We start from the raw sequence: 12,926 nt of genomic DNA on the forward strand, positions 1-12,926 counted from the left end.
TTGGTTTAACAGAATATACTTAAAAATAAAAGAATATTCTGTTAAATTTAACGATTAGGTTTGATCTCCCGTTAACAAATAAACCCAATAATTAAACCCAAAAAATTAAACAATCTTTTTTTAAATTAAAAAAAATCATCTTAGCCACATATCTCTCTAACAAACCCTATATTCCCAAATTATCAAATCCAATTCTCTCGCTTTGGTTTACGGTCAACCAAACGCAGCTATGGCTTTACACTCCGTAAGTCTTTTTTCTTCTTCGTAGTCTTCTTTTTCATTCATTGATTTTTGTTACAAATTTTAAATATTGTTTGTGGACACTTGCAGTACGCCTACTTCTCTATCAATGGCCATTCCACCAGAACTCGCTGGTGCCATACCCTTAATCGATAAATTTAGGTCACAACTAACATAAATTTACCAAATTTACTATCTTCACACCACTGTTAGGGGATTACCTCCTCACACTACTTCGCTTTGCTCATCTTCTCGATTAAGTGGTTAATTATAACTCTTAGTGGTAACAACTCTTAGTGGTGAGTTTTTCTTTCAATCGATAGTGAATGTTTCCACTTAAATCTAAATTTTTCAATCTAACAATTTTTGAATGCTTTTTTTTTTGGGTTTGATGAGTAGAGGAGAAAACTGCCAAACAAGGGCCTCCCAAGGAGGAAGAGAAGAAGAAAGATGAGGAGAGGCAAAAACAGAGGTGAAAACTGTTGATTAAGAGGCTTCGAAGGTTGAAACAGAGAAAGAGAAAGAGAAGGTTGTAGTTGTGGTGACCGAGGTTGCTTCTGTGGATGACGATGGCGCTAAGACTGTGGAAGCAATCGAAGAATCCGTCGTATCCGTAACCCCTGCCCCAGTCGACGAGGCAAGCTCATCAGCAAAAACAGAGACGGAGGAACCGAAGAAGGAAGAAGAAAAGGAAGAACAATAAGTGTGTGTCCCACCGGAGGAGGTTTCGATCTGGGGAATTCCCCTTCTCGCCGATGACAGGAGTGACGTGACCCTCTTGAAATTCCTGAATGCTAGAGATTACAAAGTTAAGGAGGCTTTCACCATGTTGAAGAACACCGTCAAGTGGCGCAAGGAGAACGGAATCGATTACCTTATTGAGGAAGATCTTGGTTCTGATTGGGATAAGGTTGTTTTCAGCCATGGAGTTGATAAGGAAGGCCACGCTGTCTGTTACAATGTTTTTGGCGAGTTTCAAAACATGGAAATTGATTGTTATGTTTGTTATTGATTGTTTTCGATATTTTCATATTATGGATCATCTCATTCTATATTGTGTTTCTTATGCTTAACATTTCATATGATGATACATATGAGTGACATTATTACAATTTTGAAATTGAATGATGATATATGTACTAATTAATTTCAAATATTGCAGAGATGGTTTGCATCTGACTCTCAGTGGAAACCGGATTGTGTTTGATGAAGTGGTGAGGAAGCTGATGGAGGAAGGCCTGAGCGTAGATACCCTACGAATCAATCTCCCCTTTTGAGCATTAAATATTTGTATCTGCTTACAATACGGGTCCCTGGATGTCTCATTTTGATGGGTTAATGATTTGTTGCGATCACAAATATATAGTCACAAATACATGTGGTGTGGGTATACATTAGCCAACTTAATTTTTATCTTACACCTACTATTGGTTAAACCCATTGATCTAATATTTTGAAGCTAAAACTTTTTTACATTAAAGAATTATTTTGTACCTTCCGATCCTAATTTAATTGAGTGATTTGTCTCATAAGATTTGTAGCAGCAAAATGATAAAGATATGAGCATATCTCTTTAAAGCTTCCTGAAAGATATCAGTCCTTTCTTTTTGTTGATGCTCTTATCCTTACCTTCACTTTGTTATTTTTTTACTCATTGTTTTCTTTAGGGGTTACAGGTGAAAATACATTCTTTGAGTGACTACTGATATGATAATTATTTATTTAATTTGCACAATATTTTCACATAACAGGACTATTAATTCTTGAGTCTATGTACTTAGCGGATTTCATGAAAATGAAATGAGTTAAAGACAATTATCTTATTGGAATATTTACTATTATTTATTAATTATTGTTTTATTATACTAATAAGATTAGTCACCAAAGCAATACAAGATTAGAAACACCTCTTATAATTATCTTAAATTATAAACAAAAATGAAGAGTTTATTTTTGAAACTTGACACACTGTTTTTCTTTTTATTTTATATTATATATTAATTTCTTTTTAAAATGAGATGGTTTGTTTACCTAAAAATTTTAAAAAGTGCACTAAAATTATCAATCATTTCAAAAAAAAATTATCAATAATATTATATATTATAAAAATTATAAATTATAATATTTAAAAAAGAGAACTAAAATATAACTAAGTATACGTACAATTGCACGTAACTTCAACCTAGTATTACAATAGAGTGGTAATATCTTGATTTTCTTCCATTGCAATACTATCTCTAACAATTCCCACAGAGAGATTCTTTGGACATCACAGTACAGCTCGCAAATAAAAGAATAAAGACAGTTCTCATAAATAATAGGAGTTAATAAACACTTATATTAAAAAAAAATGGGGTTGAAAATGTGAAAGTATCAATTTTTTCGTTATATAAAATGAAAAAAAAAATTAATGGAGAAATTATTATCATTCTCATGCTAGTTTGTGATAATACTATTAAGTTTATGGGATTATTTTGTACACATTAATTTCTCGAATATTGTTTTTTATAATTTTAGATTGCGATTTAAGTATTTTTGTAATTTTGGGTTGCGATTTAGATTACTCCTCTAAATTTCTGTAAACATAAAATAAATGAATTTTAATTTTATTGTTCAAATGGTGACGTGGCATTAGTTATCAACTAATTATAAAAATTTCAGCTAAGCCTAAGCCATAGTTAGTTTTTATACGAGTCTAACAAAAACTCATTTATATATATGTATATATAGTTTCCTTTTGAAAAGCTCTCTTACCCTCCGAACTATATGGGATTTGACCCACCCACCTTTAACTTATCCATAAATCCAAATTTTTTTAAAAAAAATCACATTTTTCGGATCATATATCTTATTTATTGATATTTATATATATATGTATTCTAAATCAAAATTCAAAATGAGTTAGTCTTACAGTTACAGTAGCGTGTTTGTGTTTGAGGAGAGAGAGACAATGAGGATGGAAGGGGAGAGTAATGGTAATGTTAATGTTAATGGTAATGGTAATGGAGTAGTATCAGCTTCTTCCAACGGTAGGAATCATTTGGTTTTCGCTTATTATGTCACTGGCCATGGCTTTGGTCATGCCACTCGTGTAGTTGAGGTATATACATATACATATCATCTCCAACTCATCACTCATCATAATCGTATCCATATGTATATAATTGATGCGTTGCATTTGCAGGTGGTGCGCCATCTGATCATGGCTGGCCATGACGTCCATGTGGTCACTGCTGCTCCTCCCTTCGTTTTCACTTCTGAAATTCAATCCCCTCGTCTATTCCTTCGCAAGGTTTTTATTATTTTCATTGATATATTAAACTAGTTATTTGAGATCTGAAATTGAATCAACTTTTCTAAATCAAAAACCATAATAATAATAATAGGTGCTGTTAGATTGTGGAGCGGTTCAGGCTGATGCATTGACTGTGGATCGTCTTGCCTCTTTGGAAAAGGTAATTCTAAAATTGAATGAATTAGGATTGTGATTGTTTTGTATGTTTCTCATTGTTTGGTAATTGGTTAATTCAGTATTCACAAACAGCTGTGGCACCTCGTGATTCCATTTTGGCAACAGAAGTGGACTGGCTTAACTCCATTAAAGCTGATTTAGTGGTATGCTATAAACACTTTTCTTTTCTCAAATTCTCACACATTACAAAATACTCATACTATTATATACATATATATAGGTCTCAGATGTTGTTCCAGTTGTATGTCGTGCAGCAGCCGATGCCGGAATTCGCTCTGTTTGCGTCACCAACTTTAGGTATAAATATATATCATCATTGATTTTCTTCCTTCTTTGTTCATGGGGTAATGGAATTCACTCTGTTTTTATTTGTCTAATTTCTTAATTTGCACTGTCACAGTTGGGACTTCATCTATGCAGAGTATGTCATGGCTGCTGGACATCATCATCGATCAATTGTTTGGCAAGTTAGTAGTTTTCTCCTCTTGATTAATTGGTTTGGTCATAATTCTCTTACTCTTAGTTTAGTGTGTTATTATTTGGGTTGTCTCTCTTAAAATTAAAATGTCATACAGATAGCAGAAGATTATTCTCATTGTGAATTTTTGATACGCCTCCCTGGATACTGCCCAAGTAAGTTTATTTGACATATATCCTACATCTTGGCTTTTACCAGATTTTTAACTAATCTCTCTTTAATTTTATACTTATATAATTTCAGTGCCTGCTTTTCGAGATGTTATTGATGTTCCCCTGGTTGTTAGAAGACTGCACAAATCCCGCAAGGAGGTTTAAGGCTCACAGTTTTTTTGTAAACCCATTAATTGATTAATTAACCAATTCACAATCTCATTATAGTTTCTTCTTTAGGTGAGGAAGGAACTAGGGATTGAAGAGGATGTGAAGCTAGCTATTCTCAACTTCGGTGGGCAGGTTAGACTTAATTGTCTTATATACTATGTTGCTTTAATTTGTGTGTATGACCCTTCTCATTAGCAGTTCTTCACTAATACAGAGATCAAATTAGGTAAACCACTTAAGCAGAAACATTGTTAATATTGGAAATTTGAGTTCCCAGGCAGCTGAGGATATAATAAGTTGCATTATTATAATGAATCATTAGACTTTTTTGCAACATTCGTTTTCAAATCACATTATGTATCTACCTGAGATTGCATATCAAAATTGATAGAATCCAGCTTATTTTGATTACACCTTGTTTTTTTTTTCTATTTTGCAGCCAGCAGGCTGGAAGTTGAAAGAGGAATTTTTACCTTCGGGTTGGTTGTGCCTGGTAATTCTCATATCTTATTCTATAAAAATTCCCTTGAAAGTGTTCATCACATGAGCATGTACACTTTTTGTTGTTGTTGTTGTTGTTGTTGTTGTTTTTATTAATTTATTTTGGTGTTTTACTATTATTAGGTCTGTGGTGCATCTGACACTCAAGAGCTTCCTCCAAATTTTGTAAAGCTAGCAAAAGATGCATATACACCTGATCTTATAGCAGCATCTGACTGTATGATTGGTATGTATGAATAATGAAAGAAGTCAATGCAAGTTGGATTTTGTTGTTACAGAATAGAATGAATTGAACATATCATTTGTGGTAGGGAAAATTGGTTATGGTACTGTGAGCGAGGCCCTTGCATACAAGCTACCTTTTGTTTTTGTTCGTCGAGATTATTTCAACGAAGAGCCTTTCTTAAGAAATATGCTTGAGGTATAATTGCTTTATTAATTACTTTTGGTCCTTATATCACTCTTGCCAAGGATTTGATGAGTTTGGGTGCAATAATTGTTTGAACAGTATTATCAAGGTGGTGTTGAGATGATTAGAAGGGATTTACTTACTGGTCATTGGGCACCTTATCTTAAACGTGCAATTACTTTAAAACCATGCTATGAAGCAGGCATCAATGGTGGTGAGGTATTATCCTCTTTCACTTTGGAGTTCTCTGATTTCTTAAATGTTTCAATTAAGTGTCATCATGGTAACCATATATCACTAGTCTAAAGAAGTTTTAAATCACAGGTAGCAGCTCACATATTGCAGGAGACAGCTTTTGGTAAAAACTATGCATCGAATAAGGTAAACGATGATTTCTCTTTCCCTCTTAAAAGTTGTGTTACTGTTAGCCAATGCTCAATTGGTTTGAAATGTAGCTTAGTGGAGCTAGAAGGTTGCGTGATGCCATCATTCTTGGGTATCAACTACAGAGGGTGGCTGGTCGAGATATCTGCATTCCAGATTGGTACTCAAATGCTGAAAGTGAGCTTGGCCTTGGAAGCAGATCACCCACTTTCCAAGTGACCGAGAAAAGCTCCTTAATGAACTCGTGAGATTTAACTTTTTCATTGCAGTTTTATTCCAATTGCAATAGCAATTTGTTTTGCTTTACATCATTCAACTTCTGTTTTCAGATTCACAGAAGATTTCGAGATTCTTCATGGAGATACTCAAGGTCTTCCGGACACATTAACTTTTTTGAAGAGCTTGACAGAATTAGATGCTGGTTATGATGTGGGGAAAAATGCTGAGAAGCGCCAAATCCGGGAGCGCAAGGCTGCTGCTGGACTTTTTAATTGGGAGGTCGTCTAACTATTTTAACTCAAATTTCACAAGTTATTTCTTTCTAGTTTATCACATGAAAGTATGCACAATAGTTCCATAACATCACATCTTATAAATTATAATTGCAATGAATTACAATTTGGATAACATTGATTTTCATATTATTTTCAACTATCAGACATATTTGGATTAGTTACAACAGAGGCACACTACTTATCCACAAAAAATAAACAGATAAAAAACTTCACTTTACTATGATAAGTAGTGCTTGAACATGTTTGTCACAAGTCGTTTCAATACTTTGATTACAGGAAGAAATTTTTGTGACCAGAGCACCTGGGCGATTAGATGTAATGGGAGGGATTGCTGATTATTCAGGAAGCCTTGTATTACAGGTGCTGCAACTCTCACTATATTGCTTAGTGTACAACTCTCACTATATTGCTCAGTGCCTCATTTTTGTTAACAGATGCCAATTAGAGAAGCATGTCATGTTGCTATCCAAAGGGTTCATCCAAGTAAACATAGACTTTGGAAACATGCACAGGCCCGACAACAAGCTGAAGGAAATAGTTTCACACCTGTCTTGCAAATTGTAAGTTCAACTTGGTTTTCTCTTCTAGTTTCCATAGGCAATGGCTGAATGAATAGAATTTATTGAATTCATAATGTGATAATGTGAGCTTGTTATGTTATGCTATTTTGGTAGGTGTCATATGGTTCAGAATTGAGCAATCGTGGTCCAACTTTTGACATGGATCTATCTGATTTTATGGATGGAGAAAAGCCAATATCATATGAGAAGGCAAATAAATTCTTTGCTAAGGATCCTTCCCAAAAGTATACCAATCTTCTTTGTTTAATATGCCTGTCTGTATCTTTGCCTGAATATCCTACTTACATTAAGTGGTTTGTGTGCTCTTAGGTGGGCAGCTTATGTTGCAGGTGCTATTCTGGTTTTAATGACAGAATTAGGTGTGCGCTTTGAGGATAGTATAAGTATTTTGGTATGTCTTTCTTACCATCACTTTTAATTTTTCATTATTCTGGTTTTTTGCAACTGGTGTCATTTCAACTGCATTTCTTTAAAGCCCATTTCTGAATATTCAAATTTTGTGTACAGGTAGCATCTAGTGTCCCTGAAGGTAAAGGAGTATCTTCTTCTGCTTCTGTTGAGGTCGCTACCATGTCTGCCATAGCTGCTTCTCATGGTAACTTTATTATTTTCCATTTTCCAATTTCATAGTTTTGTTGTATTTAAAGTACATATCAGTTGTATAGATGTATGGGATGTATTTTTAGTTTATGCTTGTTTCTTATAAAATTTGGATAAGAGTGTTTTCAAATGTTTCAAATTTGCTTTTTTCTTCATTTTTAGCATAAACTACTAATTGTCAAAATAGACTATTTTGCATAGACAAATTATTTAAGCCGACTCTCTGCATTGCAGGATTAACTATTAATCCAAGAGATCTTGCTTTGCTTTGCCAAAAGGTATGACTTGAAAAGAGTGTTCTTTCCATTACTTATTCCCAGATTTCTATTGAGATTGTCTCGAATTCCAGTCTTTTTTATACTTTCAAATTGGTGATTAGGTGGAGAATCATATTGTTGGAGCTCCTTGTGGTGTTATGGACCAGATGACTTCAGCTTGTGGTGAAGCCAATAAACTTCTTGCAATGGTGTGCCAGGTACTCATTATATCAGAACAACCTTGGCTTTGCTGCTATTGTTACACAAATTAGAAGATAATTGTTAAATTCACTTGTCACTTTTCAGCCTGCTGAGGTAATTGGACTTGTCGAAATTCCTGGCCACGTACGATTTTGGGGAATTGATTCAGGAATAAAACACAGGTAGAAAGAAAGGCTTCATTGTTCTCATTTTGTCATATGTTTGATCCATTGTAGCTTTATTTCTGAACAATGTTTATTTTTCTCCTTTGTAGCGTTGGAGGTGCTGACTATGGATCAGTGAGGATAGGCGCCTTTATGGGTCGAAAAATAATTAAGTCCATCGCATCTTCTCTTCTGTCTCGATCATTGCCTGATGCAAATGGATTCAACCTGGACGAGTTGGGTGATGATGGTATTAAACTGCTAAAAGCAGAAGCATCCTTAGATTATTTATGCAACTTGTCACCTCACAGGTAAACTTTTTATAGCTATTTCTTTTTCTTTTGTGAAGGGAAAATTAACAATTATACAATTAATTTGGTGTACAGATATGAGGCTCTTTATGTTAAGATGCTTCCCGAGTTCATGCTTGGTGAGACATTTGAGGAAAAATATGCTAATCACAACGATCCAGTCACAGTAATTGATCCAAAGCGTAATTATGGAGTGATAGCACCTGCTAGACATCCTATATATGAAAATTTCCGAGTCAAGGTTAGATTTTAAATTCAAGTCTCAATGAATATCTTTTATTATATAGTCTTTCTGTTTATTATTATGCATTTAACTTGACATGTCTCTCCCAATTTTGCTCGATGTTAGGCATTCAAAGCATTGTTGACATCAGCAACATCGGACGAGCAACTTACAGCTCTTGGAGAATTATTATATCAGGTATTTTAGCAGACATTTTAGATGTAAGATTAAGAAACAAACTAAACATTTGTTGACCATTTTGTTTTGTTCATATTTTTGTGTAGTGTCATTATAGCTATAGTGCTTGTGGACTTGGTACGGATGGAACAGATAGGCTTGTACAATTAGTGCAAGAAATGCAACATAGTAAAGTCTCTAAATCTGATGAAGGGACATTGTTTGGAGCCAAGATAACAGGAGGAGGCTCAGGAGGAACAGTTTGTGTCATTGGAAGGAACTGCTTACAGAGCAGCCAACAAATTCTTGAGGTAACATTTTTTTACCACTAAATAAAGATTCTTATTATATCTTAACTTTGCACTAAAGACTAATAATATTTTTGTCTTAACTAGATGATTAATGGGGTGTTAATTTGATGTGATGAAAATTGGTTTTCAGGTTCAGCAGAGATACAAAGCTGCCACGGGCTATTTGCCCTTTATTTTTGAGGGTTCATCACCAGGTGCTGGCAAATTTGGTTATCTCAAATTACGTCGTCGAAGCTCTGCTAAGCAAAATTAATCGAAACAGGAACATTACTATAGTATTTTTTTTTTAATTTTTTTACCTTGTGTTTTCCAATAAAAAATCTGCAATTTTTTTTTATTGATTAATAAAAATGATGTATGGTTTTTTTTATTATAATTAATTCTCTTTTGATTGATTTTTGAGAAATTGCTCACTACATCTTCATTAATACAACTGAAAGGTATACAAAGACATTGTTTTATATCATCTTGATACACTTAGTGCCACCACTAGTTGAACATAGGCAAAAAGCCTCAATGCCCCTGCCTTTGAAAGATTGAATCAACACAATCTTAGGAGGATCATGTTGGACACCACAACACGTGAAAACGTAATTATTTTATTATTGTAAAAGTAATTACACCAAGACTTGAACACTTTTTATTAGACCACAATACACCAAACATTTACTCTTTTATTTTATCACTAGACACCTTTACTACACACTTGTATAACTCACGCTTTTGGGACACTTTGTATTTAGACACTTATTAAGAACACACACACTTGTGTATAGATAACTTAGCACATACTAAGACTTCACTTGTTTTGTGCACACTTTGAAGACACTCTTGTTGGATGCACAACTTGAAGACCCATGACCCTTATTTATACTACTCAAAAGAAACCAACTATAATATTCTAGATAATTTTAACTAATTGTGTCACTAAAATATTCTTAAAACTTCTTATGACTATTACTCTGTATGATTCTAGAAAATTCTATAATATTACCAAAATGATAGAAAGTTCTAGATACTTGTAGAGTAGGTGTTGATCTTTAACAGACCACACATTGGGGACCATCCCGAGCATCATTTGATTGATATGCTTGGGCTCTAAACCACGACGGAAAAGTGTATGCGTTTGCATAAAGCCTTTCCCAGATGCCCCATATGATGGATCAGGCCATAACTTTGTTTACTGTGATCATCAAGACTCAAGTGTCAAACAGAATGGTTGCTCTGATCCTCGCGAATAATAGAAGCTCGGTAAATATAATATACCTCAACATTGTTCGGCTTATAAGCATTCAAGTATTGTACATTTGTCATAGTGGATTTGCCATTCTGCTTACAACATCATCCTTGGTCGACTTGCCTCAATAAAATTCGATGTGGTGACCTCAATCAGGCACCTTTGCATCAAGTTCCCTATTGAAGCACGAGTCGAATTATCTCAAGGAGACAAGAACAGTTGCCAACCAGTAGAGACATATAGATTGAGTGATATTTAATATAACCAAAAAAGCTAATTACAAGCTATTGGAGCCCTTAGTAGACCCCTATGATGCAGATAAAAGACTTGCATACCCTTCCTCTTCCTATACTCACTTATTTATACTATATCTTATTCCCAATTAAAAATTATCCTTGAACACAATGACTCAACTCATGTTCTAATAGATTTTTCAGTATGATCCTTTTATATATGTAAATAGATCAGTCTATATACATTGCATACAATTGTTTAGTGTAGGCGATATTCATAAGTATATGTTGGAACTATGTAAAATTTTATAAAAATTGAGAATTAAAATGCGTGAGTGAATAAAGTCTCACATAGGATGGAAACACTTTATTAGAAATATATATAATGTGCAAATTTAAAATATGAGTTGGGGCTCTAAGAGGTATTCAATTTTGTGCGCATGGATGAGAACTAACACGCATCGCCGTCGCCATTCGTGCCGAGTTAGCAAGTGTGGTGTCACTTTATATTTTTGTAGAAAATTTATTTATTAATTATTATTTTTACTTAATTAATTAAACAGTAAAAATGTGTTTAATTAATTGGTAAGCAAAGACTCACTTCGTATTTTCAGCAACGTTCACTTGATCCGTTACACAATCCCTGTGATCAGAAAACCGACTTTCTTCCCATTACTTTATTTTGTGCGTTCCTATATAATGCATCAGAATCAATGAGAGAAAAATATTCCTTTTTTACAAGAAAAAATCTGTTGGGCTCTGTTCTTCCACCTTGTTGGGGCGCTACCTCACCTTGACTCCCATTAGTATGATATTGTCCGCTTTGGGCCTAAGCCCTCACGGTTTTGTTTTTGGGCACCTTCCCGAAAGGCCTCATATTAATGGAGTAGTGTCCATCCTTATATACCCATAATTCTTCCCATTCCTAACCAATGTGGGACTTTCGTTGCATTCCCAACAATCCTCCCCTCAAATATAGGATCACATACTCGTGGTCTCCCCTCCAGCAAAACTACCTTATGCCGCCGCTATCACTAAGGGAACTCGCCGCATGACCATCACCTTTGTCAGGAAGACTTTCAACACAGGTTCTAACACCGATCTCCATCTTCTACCGCTGTAATCATCAACGGGACACGCCACCTAACTACCTCAATATTGGATAGACTTTCGATCCCGCGAGTGAGGGTATCTTCCACACATCGCAAATGCAGCCCACTATCCCAGCGCTTGAACCTTTGGCTCTGATACCACTTGTTGGGCTCCGTTCTTCCACCTTGTTGGGGCGCTGCCTTACCTTGACTCCCATTAGTATGATATTGTCCGCTTTGGGCCTAAACCCTCACGGTTTTATTTTTGGGCACCTTCCCAAAAGGCTTCATACTAATGGAGTAGTGTCCATCCTTATATACCCATAATTCTTCTCATTCTTAGCTAATGTGGGACTTTGGTTGCATTCCCAACAAAATCATATACGATATATACAATTATGTATTTCGAGCAATAGTACGATTATTGGATGTGGTATTTCAACGGTTTTTTATTATACAATAGAGCTCGTTTTAGACTGGGTTGTTTTATCCTGGAAATGGCGAGACTGATAATCTATTTGTACAGTTCTGGACAGTGCTGTGAACATCTTAAAGAAAATAACCTAGTTCGCGACTCAATCTAAATTTTAATTCGCTAAATTTTTTTTTTTTATTTTTTACAGCTACTATTTTCAACCGTATATGATTATGTTCGTTGAAGAAGTTTGATTGGTCAAATTTTTCTAAAGATAATTTGAGTTCTACTAAGAAATACCAAAATATATGAATTGTGTTACGTAGACTTTAACATGCACTTGCTTTAACTTTTTTTATGTGGATAATTTTCGGTGTCATTATCAATTGTCTTGTTTTTCTTTTAAATAATGCAATATACATTTATAGTTTGGTACTACTACTAGATCTCTACATTAGATTTCATTAATGAATAAGTGACAGCCCACCATTTCATTATTGCTTTCTATGATAAAAACAAGTATAATATAGTCAAATAACATTATAATAATGTATTGAATTATATATTTTTTTTTTTTGTTTATATGTTATTTTGTTATATTTATATAATTTTTTTGTTGTTTTTATAAAATGTCGTAAAAATATAAAAAAAAAAAAATCTTTAAAGATGAAAATATAAAAGATTTACAAAAAATAATACTTTAAGTAATTAATTATCTTATAGATTAATAAGCATATAGTGTTATACTATATAAAAATGTGATGAATAATACAATTTAATATAATATTATATAAACAATACAA

The 12,926-nt window shown here is 34.0% G+C and overlaps 1 protein-coding gene and 1 long non-coding RNA gene across 2 annotated transcripts; both read left to right on the forward strand.

The window, feature by feature from the left end:
* Nucleotides 1-1,726, forward strand: LOC115696961 (uncharacterized). The gene is made up of 2 exons (XR_009688897.1): nucleotides 1-539; nucleotides 640-1,726. It is a non-coding gene; the product is annotated as an uncharacterized LOC115696961 (long non-coding RNA).
* A 1,271-nt stretch (nucleotides 1,727-2,997) lies between these two features.
* On the forward strand, nucleotides 2,998-9,520 carry LOC115697812 (L-arabinokinase). Its single transcript, XM_030624944.2, has 29 exons — nucleotides 2,998-3,340; nucleotides 3,425-3,532; nucleotides 3,627-3,695; nucleotides 3,772-3,855; nucleotides 3,933-4,009; nucleotides 4,113-4,179; nucleotides 4,288-4,345; nucleotides 4,434-4,501; nucleotides 4,583-4,645; nucleotides 4,953-5,006; nucleotides 5,138-5,240; nucleotides 5,326-5,435; nucleotides 5,523-5,642; nucleotides 5,748-5,804; nucleotides 5,879-6,051; nucleotides 6,137-6,305; nucleotides 6,599-6,682; nucleotides 6,757-6,882; nucleotides 6,997-7,127; nucleotides 7,213-7,294; nucleotides 7,411-7,498; nucleotides 7,738-7,781; nucleotides 7,883-7,978; nucleotides 8,067-8,143; nucleotides 8,236-8,436; nucleotides 8,512-8,677; nucleotides 8,786-8,857; nucleotides 8,944-9,147; nucleotides 9,278-9,520. Exons 1-29 carry the CDS (start codon nucleotides 3,191-3,193, stop codon nucleotides 9,398-9,400), a joined length of 3,024 nt encoding a protein of 1,007 aa, XP_030480804.2. The 5' UTR covers nucleotides 2,998-3,190; the 3' UTR covers nucleotides 9,401-9,520.
* Nucleotides 9,521-12,926: the final 3,406 nt, after the last annotated feature.

This window comes from Cannabis sativa, chromosome 7, assembly GCF_029168945.1.
Source record: "Cannabis sativa cultivar Pink pepper isolate KNU-18-1 chromosome 7, ASM2916894v1, whole genome shotgun sequence".
In the NCBI taxonomy this organism is placed as follows: domain Eukaryota; kingdom Viridiplantae; phylum Streptophyta; class Magnoliopsida; order Rosales; family Cannabaceae; genus Cannabis; species Cannabis sativa.